General features: G+C 45.1%; 2 protein-coding genes across 3 annotated transcripts in view; one reads left to right on the top strand and one right to left on the bottom strand.

Moving 5' to 3' along the window:
- The window catches only part of ACO1 (aconitase 1), a 70,266-nt gene extending 69,355 nt beyond the window's left edge, over window positions 1–911 (top strand). For both annotated transcript variants that reach the window (XM_055428108.2, XM_055428109.2), the window contains exon 21: window positions 36–911. In XM_055428108.2, the coding sequence (XP_055284083.1) occupies window positions 36–149 (114 nt within the window). In that variant the 3' untranslated portion in view covers window positions 150–911. The remainder of the gene's footprint in view (window positions 1–35) is intronic.
- Window positions 912–9,281: 8,370 nt separating this feature from the next.
- The window catches only part of RIGI (RNA sensor RIG-I), a 48,699-nt gene continuing 44,381 nt past the window's right edge, over window positions 9,282–13,599 (bottom strand). Inside the window, 3 exon segments of the mRNA XM_055428107.2 lie at window positions 9,282–10,263; window positions 10,265–10,557; window positions 13,234–13,377. Coding sequence (XP_055284082.1) covers window positions 10,221–10,263; window positions 10,265–10,557; window positions 13,234–13,377 — 480 coding nt within the window. The 3' untranslated portion in view covers window positions 9,282–10,220.

Raw genomic sequence — 13,599 nt, 5'->3', positions numbered from 1 at the left:
CTCAGCGATTCTTCTCTGCTTCTCCGTCCTCCCAGCTGGATACCGGGAAGACCTTCCAGGCTGTCATGAGGTTTGACACCGACGTGGAGCTCACTTATTTCCATAACGGGGGCATCCTCAACTACATGATCCGCAAGATGACCAAGTAGGCCCTGGTCTCTTTGGAGACAGGCGTCCCAGCTGCCCGGCGGCAGGAGGAAGCACAGCGTCCGCAGCCCTCAGGCCCTGGGTTGGCAGCCTCTCCGCCCCTGGCCGCCTCCGCTGACCCTCCCCTCCACGCAGGGGTGCTGCGTGCCCAGGGTGCCCTGAGGTTCTAGTTTGGATCCTCTGCACACAGAATCAGCAGTTTCTACATGCTCTATTTTTGTTAATCTTTTTATCTTGTTCTAGAATTTGGGAGCTTGGAATGGTGGGACTGTCACTTGTGCCAAGAAGGGAGAGTTGAGCCCTTTAAGGTCACTGATCACTGAATGCTGATTTTTCACCCTTAGCCTCTAATGTTCAGCTGAACACACGTCTGTCTCCTGACCAGTTTCTGGCTCCTCTCAGTTGCCCTCTGCTCAATGAAACCTTTCCCTTGAGAGTCCTTCGCCTCTGTGTGCTCTCCCAGTGTTAACCGACAAGGCAGAGGGGAGTGTGTTCACACGTGGCGACTGTCATCCCTCCACCCCGCCGTTTCCTCCAGAGTAAGTGACCCAGGCACCTCGTGAACAGCTCAGACATTGAAAGTTTTTGCTTGTGTACCTTCTGACAGATCCACACTGAAGAAATATGGAGACTTCTTTCAGTAGTTTCATAAAGTTTCCCTAGAAAACTTTTCACATATCAAGAGGAGAACTTTGGAGGTGGTTTTGGAGAGATATGCAGAACATTTCTAATTTGAATAAGATTAAATCTATTTTCAAGGAAGACTTTTTGACTTTGAATTCTGCTGCATGTATGGCCCTCATTTTGTGATATTTAGAGTGGAGCAAATTTCAGACTGCAGGTTCCTGAAGTCTGAATGATCTTCGAGTTTTGTTTGTTTTCCCAAAATATATTTATTTGGCTGTTCCAGGTCTTAGTTTTTACATGAGAACAATTAGTTGTGGCATGTGGGATCTAGTTCCCTGACCAGGAATTGAACCCAGGCACCCAGGACTGGGAGCACGGAGTCTTTAGCCACTGGACCACCAGGTAAGTGCCTCGAGTTCTTTTTTGGAACCACATCAGTAACATGCAGGTTAAATGGCTGTGTTGAACCTCATTTACAAGCACACAAGACGGCAGCAATAGCCTGGGAGCAGTGACAATGCAGCTTGGTGAACAGATCATAATTTTTTATCTTCAGCTGGGTTATCTGCTCGTTTTCATCACTGAAGTCATTTCAGGGCACATGTCATAGTCTACTCCAGCTGCCATAATGAAATGTCGTAGACTGAGTGGCTCAAACATCAGAAATTTATTTTCTCACAGTGCTGGAGGATAGACGTCCAAGACTGAGGCTCCAGCGAGTTCATTTTCCGGTGAGAGCGCTCCTCCTGGCTTGCAGCCAGCCACCTCTGCCTGTGTCCTCGCGTGGCCTTCCCTCAGTGCGTGTGCGCAGACCAAGGAAGAAAGCACAAGCTCTCTGGGGTCTCTTCATACAAGGCCCTGGCTCTCGTGACCTTTATAAACTCACCCTAGAGGTCCCATCTCCACAGAATCACAGTGGGGGGTTGGACTTCAATTTAGGAATTTAGGGTGGAGGGGGTCACGTTCAGTCCATAACAGGGCACCTTATACCTTACAAATTAATCTTCCTCTAATGAATTTTAAGTCTCAGCTTTCCGCACTCGGGGTCTGTGGGCTGGTCAACAGAACTTGGGCTTGTGTGCTCGCTCAGTCATGTCTGACTCTGCAACTCCATGGTCTGCAGCCCACCAGGGTCCTCTGTCCATGAGATTCTCCAGGCAAGAATACCAGAGTGGGTTGCCATTTCCTCCTCCAGGGGATCTTCCCGACCCAGGAATCGAACCCACATCTCTTGTTTCTCCTGCATTGGCAGGCGGAATCTTTACCACTAGCGCCAGAACACCCAGGGTCAAATTCTGCCCCCAGCTCTCCCCCAAATAATGGACAAGGCAGGTTCCTGAGCATCCTTGCCTCTGACATCCTGGGATCTAGCTTCTGTTCATGAATAAAAATCACAAACAGAACCCTGTTGTACAATAAAACCCTTTGACCCACATATTAAAATCAGTCCTAGCATAAAACACTAAGGGCTGAAAAAACACATCCACCCCTCAGGCCTCCATTGCCGAGCCTGGGAGCAGCCTGGCTCCCCACCCTCAGTGCTTATGGGGAGACATTCTTGCGGCTATGACTTCTGGAATGGGATCCCTTCACCTCTGAATTTCCCTCCTCTCCCTTCTAAACACTCTCTATCGTGTTCATTAATAAAGTGTCCCATCCTTGTTCTCAGCCAGGCTGAACAAATAAACCCCTTTCACATGGTTTCTCAAAAAGGCACTGGGTGCTCACTCTCCAGGCGAGAGGCTTGCTGCTCTTGCTGGGCCCAGCCCCTCCTTCCTGTCTATGGGGTTCCCATCTCCTTTGTTCCTGCTGTTTTCTAAATTCGTATCTGCCTGATCCCTCCTAGAGAAACAAGTGCTCCTGGCGTACAGTGAGTTCACTGACCAACATTTTTCTTGCAGCGAATAAGCACATGTGTCTTTGGCTGTGGAACAGCTCATGTAGGTGGAAAGTAATCTAGGAGAAGGATATATTAGACAGGACTCTTAGTTACAGTGTTAGAAGCACAATTCAAACTGCCTGAACAAACAAAAAACATTGGCTCAAGAACCGAGGTGGCCATTGCCACAGGGTCCTTCCAACTCATTTCCATTTGTGATGGCCTCACTCTGGGCCAGTCTGTGCTGGGGGATATGGCCACTGACAGTTCTGGGATAACTGCTAATAGTTTGTGATCTTAGATTCCAGTGTCCTCTAGGCCAAAAATATTGGGAGTTTCCTAGTCACCTAAATGAAGAACCTTATTTTGGGCACAGCCGGCCTTTCAGGGTTGAGTTAGGATGGTGTGGCAGAGCCATGAGAGCTGCTCCTGAAAAACAGGAACCCAAGCTCCATGGGCTGCCTTCTTCGGAAGCTGTTAAATCTCCTGACCACAAACAGAATTTAACATCCAAGCAGTTTTTGTTCACCTATACAGACTATAATTATAGTCAATATTTAGCAGTTTTAATAACTTGCATGCTCAAAACTGAGGTCTACATTTTAAATACAGATTTGTTGAGTGGAATTTATAGTTTTATTACATGATGTAATAAAACAGTTACTGCTATGATCCTGAAGTTAATACTCTAATTTGGTTCCAGGTATCTGGTCAGCATCAGGGCTGGGGAGTATCTGCTACTGTGGTGGTTCTACAGGATGTTGATAGCGTCCCATGAATACAGGGGGTCTAGGGTAGGTGTCGGAGAAGGCAATGGCAAGCCACTCCAGTACTATTGCCTAGAAAATCCCATGGATGGAGGAGCCTGGTAGGCTGCAGTCCGTGGGGTCGCTAAGGGTTGGACTCGACTGAGTGACTTCACTTTCACTTTTCACTTTCCACTTTCACACATTGGAGAAGGAAATGGCAACCCACTCCAGTGTTCTTGCCTGGAGAATCCCAGGGACGGGGGAGCCTGGTGGGCTGCCGCCTATGGGGTCACACAGAGTCGGACACGACTGAAGTGACTTAGCAGTAGCAGCAGGGTAGGTGTATTTGGGAACCACGGGGTTACATGGGCCTTATTACTGGAGAACTGACACAAAGACACACAATGGCAGTGTGTGCTGTGATTCGTTCAGTTGAGGGGACAGGGGGTAACGGGCAACACAGAAGCCTATTTGCCCGCAAAACTGCTTTCTTCATAGCATCGCACAGCACCACGTTCCACGGGTCACACTTGAGCAAACACTGACCTGCTGGCTTGTTTGTTTTTAAATTCAAATAATAATATCAGTTTTAAGGGTGGGAGTCAGTTTACTAGCCTTGTGACACAATCAGACATTAGTCTGAAAGGGACTTTTCAGGGGGAAATATCACAAGGTCAGCACTGGCGGGGACCACAGTTAACAAAAGAGTGGCTGTATCAGCTTATATCAGAACCACCTGAGGTACTTCAAAAGCTACCACCCTGCCAGGATGTTCTAAGGGGGCTAGACATGTGCCCAAGAAAAAGACTCCCAACTAGTTCTGAAACGCAGCCTTTGATCTAGAAATCCAGTGACCATTTGGGCATCAGTCAAGAATATGCAATTCTTAAGTCCTTACTACTGCTTTCTTACCTTCAACAAGTATCAACCAAATGCCTACTCTGTTCCATGCTCTATACCTGCAAGGGCTTGACTTCATGCTAAAGTGAAACAAGGAAATTCTAAGTTTTTCTTGTTTCAGCTTTCGTCTGCATTCTTTGGTTGGCTGTCAAGAAGGAAGGGCTACTCACCTTCATCCAAACTGAATTATTTAGATTTCCAGCAGATTTTCCAGCACTGAAAATCTGCTGTGTGTGTGTGTGTGAGTTGCTCAATCCTGTCTGACTCCTAGCGACCCCAAGGACTATAGCCCCAGGCTCCTTCTTAAACCCTTCAGTTCAGTTCAGTCATGTCCAACACTTTGCAACCCCATGAATCACAGCAGGCCAGGCCTCCCTGTCCATCACCAACTCTCGGAGTTCACCCAAACTCATGTCCATCGAGTCGTTGATGCCATCCAGCCATCTCATTCTCTTTCGTCCCCTTCTCCTCCCACCCTCAATCCTTCCCAACATCAGAGTCTTTTCCAGTGAGTCAACTCGTCGCATGAGGTGGCCAAAGTATTGCAGTTTCAGCTTTAGCATCAGTCCTTCCAATGAACACCCAGGATTGATCTCCTTTAGAATGGACTGGTTGGATCTCCTTGCAGTCCCAGGGACTCTCAAGGGTCTTCTCCAACACCACAGTTCAAAAGCATCAATTCTTCGGCGATCAGCCTTCTTCACAGTCCAACTCTCACATCCATACATGACCACTGAGAAAACCATAGCCTTGACTAGATGGACCTTGGCTGGCAAAGTAATGTCTCTGCTTTTTAATATACTATCAAGGTTGGTCATAACTTTCCTTCCAAGGAGTAAGCGTCTTGTAATTTCATGGCTGCGGTCAGCATCCGCAGTGATTTTGGAGCCCAAAAAAATAAAGTCTGACACTGTTTCCACATCTATTTCCCATGAAGTGATGGGACCAGATGCCATGATCTTTGTTTTTTGAGTGTTGAGCTTCAAGCCAACTTTTCACTCTCCTCTTTCACTTTCATCAAGAGGCTTTTGAGTTCCTCTTCACTTTCTGCCATAAGGATGGTGTCATCTGCATATCTGAGGTTATTGATATTTCTCCCAGCAATCTTGATTCCATCTTGTGCTTCTTCCAGCCCAGCGTTCCTCATGATGTACTCTGCATAGAAGTTAAATAAGCAGGGTGACAATATACAACCTTGAAGTACTCCTTTTTCTATTTGGAACCAGTCTGTCATTCCATGTCCAGTTGCTTCCTGACCTACATACAGGTTTCTCAAGAGGCAGGTCAGGTGGTCTGGGATTCCCATCTCTTTCAGAATTTTCCACAGTTTATTGTGATCCACACAGTCAAAGGCTTAAACCCTTGGAATATCTTAAGTGAAAACAGCAACAAAGGTGTCTTGGTTATCTTAATGACTGACCTTTGGACCACACCTAAGGGAGGGTGGGCATCCCTGGTGGCTCAGAATCTGCCTGCTGTGCAGGAGACCTGAGAAGTGCAGGAGACCTAGGTTGGAGATCCCCTGGAGAACAGAATGGCATTCCACTCCAGTATTCTTGCCTGGAGAATCCCATGTGGAGGCACCTGGTAGGTTACAGTTCATGGAGTTGCAAAGAGTCAGAAACGACTGAGCAACCAACACTTAAGGATGGGGGCTGGTTACTAGGAAAACAATCACATGATCAGAGGATTAGAAGTTTCAGTCTCATCCTTTGCCCTCAGGGGAGGTGAGAGGGGCTGGAGGTTAAACAAGTTACCTATGGCCTATGACTTAATCAATCATAATATATAATGAAGCCTTCAGAAAACTGAAAGAACAGGGTTCAAAGAGCTTCCAGGTGTAGGAACACGTGGAGATTCAGAGAAGACATGGAAATTCTGAACTCTTTCCGCATATCTTACCCTATGCATCTTTTTCATCTGGCTGTTGCTGAGTGTCTCACTGTATCCTGCTGACTATGCCAACTGTCTTGCTGTATCTCACTGTTCAGTGAACCCAGGGAAGACAAGGCACGGGCAAGGAAGCTGGAAGAAGACGTGAGGAGCCACAGGAACTGTGAACACGCACGCTAAGTCCTTTCAATCGTGTCTGACTCTCTGAGACCCTATGGGCTGTAGCCCGCCAGGCTCCTCTGTCCATGGGGTTTTCCAGCAAGAATAATGGGGTGGGTTGCCATTTCCTCCCCCAAGGGCTCTTCCCAATCCAGGGATCACACCCGCGTCTCCTGCATTGCGGGTGGATTCTTTACCACTGAGCCACCTGGGAGGGAACTGCAGACATTCTTTACCCACTGTGAGAAGGCAGACATGCTTTACTCTCTCATGGTTGGCACAGCAGCAACAACTGCGCAACCCAACTCAATACAACTCTTGCTGCTACTGCTGCTGCTAAGTCACTTCAGTCGTGTCCGACTCTGTGGGACCCCATAGACAGCAGCCGACCAGGCTCCGCCGTCCCTGGGATTCTCCAGGCAAGAACACTGGAGTGGGTTGCCATTTCCTTCTCCAATGTGTGAAAGTGAAAAGAGAAAGTGAAGTCGCTCAGTCGTGTCCGACCCTGAGCGACCCCACAGACTGCAGCCTACCAGGCTCCTCCGTCCATGGGATTTTCTAGGCAAGAGTACTGGAGTGGCTTGCCATTGCCTTCTCCGAATACAACTCTTACTGCCCTTTTCAGGTGGGGCTTATATAGCTTTACAGAACAAAAAGTGGCCCGTGGCCACGCGAGTACATCATGACATGCATGCGCAGTTCTATAAGCGATCTCAGCTGTTACATAACCACGCACAGTCATTATTTACAAAACGTGGGGTGACAGCAAAAGGTCATGGGGCAAGAGAGCCTGACCAGTGCCATCTTGGCTAATTTGTAGGAACAATCCCTACACTTAGTTATTTCCTTTTACAATAAACCAATAATCTCTGAGTCCTATGAGTCTCTAGCAAATTAATTAAGCCCACAGAGGAGGTTTCTGTAACTTTGATCCATATTCAATTGGTCAGTTCAGTTCAATCACTCAGTCATGTCTAATTCTTTGCGACCCCATGGACTGCAGCACGAAAAGCCTCCCTGTCCATCAACTCCCAGAGTTTACTCAAACTGATGTCCATCAAGTCGGTGATGCCATCCAACCATCTCATCCTCTGTCGTTCCCTTCTCCTCCCATCTTCAATCTTTCTCAGTATCAGGGTCCTTTCCAATGAATCAGTTCTTTGCATTAGGTGGCCAGAGTGTTGGAGCTTCAGCTTCAGCATCAGTCCTTCCAATGAACACTCAGGACTGATCTCCTTTAGGATGGACTGGTTGGATCTCCTTGCAGTCCAAGGGACTCTCAAGAGTCTTCTCCAACCCCACAGTTCAAAAACATCAATTCTTTAGTGTTCAGCTTTCTTTATAATACAACCCTCACATCCATACATGACTACTGGAAAAACCATAGCTTTGACTAGATGGACTTTTGTTGGCAACTGGTCAGAAGCACAGGTAATAACACTTTGTAGGGAGGAGGCGGGCAGTCTTATAGGACTGAGCCCTTAACCTGTAGGGCTCATCATGATGCCATCTCCAGGCAGAGAATGTCAGAACTGAGTTGAATGGTAAGACACCCAGTTGATAAATTGCTTGGTAGTGTGGGAAAAAAGCCCACATTAAAACTGGTGATCAGAACCTCAATACTCTTATAAAATACAAATGGAAGATCAATAAAAATCAGCAAGTAAGTCGGCTTAAATAACTCATTATGTCTTACTAAGAATACTTCTAATAGTAACCATGATCAAGCAACTACTATGTATAATCAAGGACTTCTCATATGTTATTTCAGTTTAAAACTCTCCATTAATCCTTACAGGTATGCATTATCCTTGTTTTGCAGATGAAGAAAATTAAGCCAAGGAGTAGTTACTTAAATAACAAGTTCTCTGACTCTGCCTGCAAAACCAATCATCAGATCAAAACCCAGATGAGGTGGTTGTAGTGTGTCACCCCACTGATCTCCAGGACTGATCTGGGTGGTCTCTTGGACACCAAATAGCCTTCAGACAGATATAAATAGGTGCTATTTGAAAAGTTATGTGATCCCTTATATTGAGCATATTAACATTTTATGATGTTTGCAAGTTTGTTTAAGCCGTTGACAATCCTAGTGAATTATAAACAGTTCATATGTTTTAGGAATTTGCTTAAATTACTACAAAGCCTACCCTGAGCTGAACATACAATACCTTGGCCTGGGTGGAGACAGCAAAACTCAGGTGTCTCTGTGTCTGGAACACACCAAACTAAACTCCGGAGCATCAGCAAACCCTATTAAACCGCCCAGGATACCTTTACATGCATTCCAATTTTTTAAACAGAATGGACAGCCAAATTGAACTGCCCCTTCAGTATCATCCAAGGGGCCTACCTGAGAACACAGTCCAAATATTGACCATCAACTGTTACTGGAAAATGGCTTGAGATGACCAGTCGAAGGGAACAATGGCACAGATTAAGAAAAAAATTAATTGGGCAAGATGTACAATAAGACAACAGAAATCAACTTTGCAAGGATTACTGTATCATTTACATGTCCCCATTACTAACTGCAGAAGGAAACGGCAACCCACTCCAGTACTCTTGCCTGGAGAATCCCACGGACAGAGGAGCCTGGTAGGCTACAGTCTATGGGGTCGCAAAGAGTCAGACACGACTGAGCGACTTCACTCACTTCACTCGTTACTAATAGTTGTCCACTACTGAGAACATACTGGTTAGCACACGGAACTCTACTCAGTAATCTGTGATGACCTAAATGGGAAGGAAATCTGAAAAAGAGGGGCTATGTGTATATGTAAAACTGATTCACTTTGCTCTACAGCAAAAACTAACATTTCAGAGCAACTATGTTCCAATAAAAATTAATTTGAAAATTTTAAAAAGAAGAAAAAGAACTAAACTTTAAAGGAGAAAGGTCAAAGAGCCAACAAAGAAAAAAAAAGTCCACTGCTGAATTTTAATAATAGATGTCACAGGTTGCTACACAGAGAATACAAGTATATGTGACTCTTATGCCTATGGATATATATATACACATTGAACCTTTGGAATTACCAACATGTGAGGGGTCAGAAAAAGAAGCCCAGAGAAAAGACGGGGGAAGACTTAGAAGAGCTAGTGGCCAAGATGGAGTTGCAAGAAAGAAGTATTCAACAGGGGAAAAGCAGCAAAAAGATCAAACAGAAGGAGTAAGAAGTACCCAATGGATCTGACAACCAGAGTCACTAATGACCTTGACAAAAATAATTTCAGATCGTTAAGGGCAAAAGTCAGTTTACAGTAGGTTAGTCAGTTCAGTTGCTCAGTTGTGTCTGAGTCATTGTGACTTCATGGACTGCAACACGCCAGGCCTCCCTGTCCATCACCAACTCCCGGAGTTCACTCAAACCCATGTTCATCGAGTCGATGATGCCATCCAACCATCTCATCCTCTGTCGTCCCCGTCTCCTCCTGCCCTCAATCTTTCCCAGCATCAGGGTCTTTTCCAATGAGTTGGTTCTTCGCATCAAGTGGCCAAAGTATTGGAGTTTCAGCTTCAGCACAGTGGGTTAAGGAAAGGGAAGTATGGAAAACCTCTCAACATTCCATTCACTCATTCACTGATCCCAGTGTGTACTGAGTGGCTACAGGTGCAGTGGGTTCTGAAAGGAAGGAGGGCAACAAGTTGAGGCGTATTCATTTTTCCCAAGTTCTCCCGGTCAACAAAGAATCACGTGCTCTAAGCACTCACTCGTGCTTGACAGACATGATACAGTATCAGTACAAACTACTGAAAACGAATAGAAGTTGAGTGATAAATATTCAGTATGGTACAAGCCATAGGAAAAAAAACCTGACCGTAGTACAAAGAGACCCATGATTTACCCGCAGGTCTCACTTCTTCATTCAAGGCCATCCATTCCCTGCAGATTGAGGTCCTGAGCAAGTGGACATTTCTGCAGCATCAAATGGGATCTTCTCAAAATTAAAGTCCTTCCACTTTGCATACAGTGTCTGAGCTCCAGTCGCAACATCTTCCACCACAAAACTTTCGATCTTTATAACTGGAATCTCGAATGTCTTGTACCTCACGTGAATTCCCCAGTCATGGAGGCAGTCCTTCCTGGCACAGAAGATCTTAGCTTTCTTCTCAAAACTCCCAAAATTCTTTGGTCTTGGATGTAACTTAGTCACGAAGCACTCCCTGAAAGCATCTCCAACCACAGTGAAATGGCATTCCTACAGATAAAGGGATCGAATAGCACCCAAAACAGAATGTTAGAACCAGAACGTAACTGTGATTTAAAAAATAAAATTCCACAATAATCTGAGATAACAAGGAGGCAGGATCCCACTTCTTTTACAGATGGAGCAGGGAGGAAATGTGAATTCGCCTCAAGAGCAGAGTAGAATCCATGCAGTCTGACTCCCAACCACACAGGTGGAGGTGAGGCTGGGCGTGGAGGCACCAGTGACACCTCATGCAGAGGAGGACTAAGAAGTTTCCAGGCAACCTGGCTCCTGAAAACAGACTGTCGTTACTGTAGTCGCTAAGTCACATCTGACTCTGCAACCCCACGGACTGTAGCCTGCCAGGCTCCTCTCCCTATGGGATTCTCCAGGCAAAAATACTGGAGTGGGTTGTCATCCCCTTCTCCAGGGGATCTTCCTGACCCAGGGATCGAACCTGAGTCTCTTGCATTGGCAGGTGAACTCTTTACCACTGAGCCATCAGAGAAACCCCTGAAAATATTAATAGATACTCCTTATTAATTCAGAGACAAAGGAGTATTTGCTGAAGATCTGGGAAGCCCAAGTTCACCAGTGGCCCTCACAGGAAAAACCCCAAGGACACAGAGAACAACAAAGGGTCAGTGTGTATATGAAGAATCTCAGGGACTGAGGTGTCCACTGGCCCCACACACATTAGAATAAACCCGAACAAAGTTCACAGTGCATGGAACAAATACAGATCCTACAAACCAGGCTCTCAGGAAAACAGGGTCTAAAAGGGCTATTTCAACAGAAAACCACCCAAATTGGAGCTGAAAGGACCTTTTACAGCTAAAGAAAAAGACTCAGAAAGGTATAGGAACTTGCTAGTATTAGCCCTAAATGTTTTTCTTGCTCCAGTGTTGGACTGACTAGAGACTTCAGCTTTCTGAAGACTGCTGCTCCTGCTGCTAAGTCACTTCAGTCGTGTCCGACTCTGTGCGACCCCATAGACAGCAGCCCACCAGGCTCCCCCGTCCCTGGGATTCTCCAGGCAAGAACACTGGAGTGGGTTGCCATTTCCTTCTCCAATGTGTGAAAGTGAAAAGTGAAAGTACAACCCTAATGTAACAACTCATCATATGAACCAGTCCAGGCCCTCCACTGTCCCCAATCAGCAGCAATAGAGTTACGTCCAATTTTTGTCTTTGGAGATTTTTCTAATCCTTTATCTAAAAGTTTTAAGAAAAAAAAAATAGAAAGGTAAGCTCTAGATGTGTTTAAAATCAGGAGATTTTGCTTCCATTGTAAAAGTGATCCATATCCCGTAAGTTTAGAAAACATAAAATAGGTGTGGGAGGAAGGCTCAAGAGGGCGGGGACACGTGTGCACTTGTGGCTGATTCACTCTGTTGTACAGCAGAGACTCACACAACACTGTATAACAATTGTACTCCAATTAAAAAAAATTTTAAAGAAAACATAAAATAGTAGAAAGAGAAAAGAATCACGGTGTCTCGCTGCAGAATGTCAGCGTGTTTCAGTATACTTCTGCCAGCCTCTTTTGGTAGAAACTCAAGTGTTCTCGTTGGTGGTGGTGATGGTGGTATTGTTGCTGTTATTTCACACTGCTCTGATCACAGCATATTTACTACTTTGGATCTTGTTTTTTTTCCACTTTGCCATTAATTTTAAAAAGTTTTTCCTTATACTACATAAGCTTCCTAATCATTTTAACAAATTTTATTTTGGAGTAACTGTAGATTTACAGAAAAGTTGGAAAGATTGTGCCGTGTACCCTTCACCTAGCTTCCCTAAGCACTTCCATCTTACATATCATAGCACATTTGTCAGAACTAAGAAATTAATATAGGCACAGTACTATTTACTAAACTATAAATTTTACTACTTTTTCTAATAATACCTTTATCTGTTTTAGGATCTAATCCAGAATACTACATTGCATTTAGCATAACGATTATTTGTAATGGCTATACAATATTTTGGAGAAGGAAAGGGCAACCCACTCCAGTGTTCTTGCCTGGAGAATCCCAGGGATGGGGGAGCCTGGTGGGCTACCGTCTATGGGGTCACACAGAGTCGGACACGACTGAAGTGACTTAGCAGCAGCAGCATACAATATTTAGTTAAGCAGCAACTTTTAAGGTATTCCTTTATCATTGAATATTCAGGGTTTCTTTTAAATGTTTGACCCTTTTAAAAATACGGGGACCTTGGCCAGGATAACAAAAGAAATAAGAGTATTCTTGCTATAATTCTCTCACCGATAGATAAGCTTTCAGTTCAGTTCAGTCGCTCAGTCGTGTCCGACTCTTTGCGATCCCATGAATCACAGCATGCCAGGCCTCCCTGTCCATCACCAACTCCCGGAGTTCACTCAAACCCACCTCCATCGAGTCGGTGATGCCATCCAGCCATCTCATTCTCTGTCGTCCCCGTCTCCTCCCGCCTCCAATCCCTCCCAGCATCAGAGTCTTTTCCAGTGAGTCAACTCGTCGCATGAGGTAGCCAAGGTATTGGAGTTTCAGCTTTAGCATCAGTCCTTCCAATGAACACCCAGGACTGATCTCCTCTAGAATGGACTGGTTGGATCTCCTTGTAGTCCAAGGGACTCTCAAGAGTCTTCTCCAGCACCACAGTGCTAAAAAATGAGCCAGTGCTCTCTGTGAAAAAGGTTGCTTACCTCCACCACTCTTATATCAGCTGTGTGACATGCAAAGGTTTTGCACTTTCTGCAGAGCAGTTTTTTATTTTTCTTATCAACAACAGGTTTTACTTTTCCTTGATTATCCCTGATTAATTTTTCTTGAATCTGTATCTGGCGAATCTAAGTGCAAAAAAGCAGACAAAAAAACCTTTAAATATGTACTCTAGGTATAACGAAGATACACACACAGACACATATACGTACATAATAATTTATTCCTATACAACTTCTATGAACATATAGTACCTGGTTTTGTTTATAAAAATCCCACAGATAATTTCGATTCTCCTAATTCTTTGTTCATCAGTGTTTAACTGTGGCCTCTCCAATTAGTCTTTCCAT

This window comes from Moschus berezovskii, chromosome 7 (assembly GCF_049115385.1).
Source record: "Moschus berezovskii isolate FMDL1 chromosome 7, NW_MosBer_1.0, whole genome shotgun sequence".
In the NCBI taxonomy this organism is placed as follows: domain Eukaryota; kingdom Metazoa; phylum Chordata; class Mammalia; order Artiodactyla; family Moschidae; genus Moschus; species Moschus berezovskii.
This window is presented reverse-complemented; position numbering and strand designations above follow the sequence as displayed.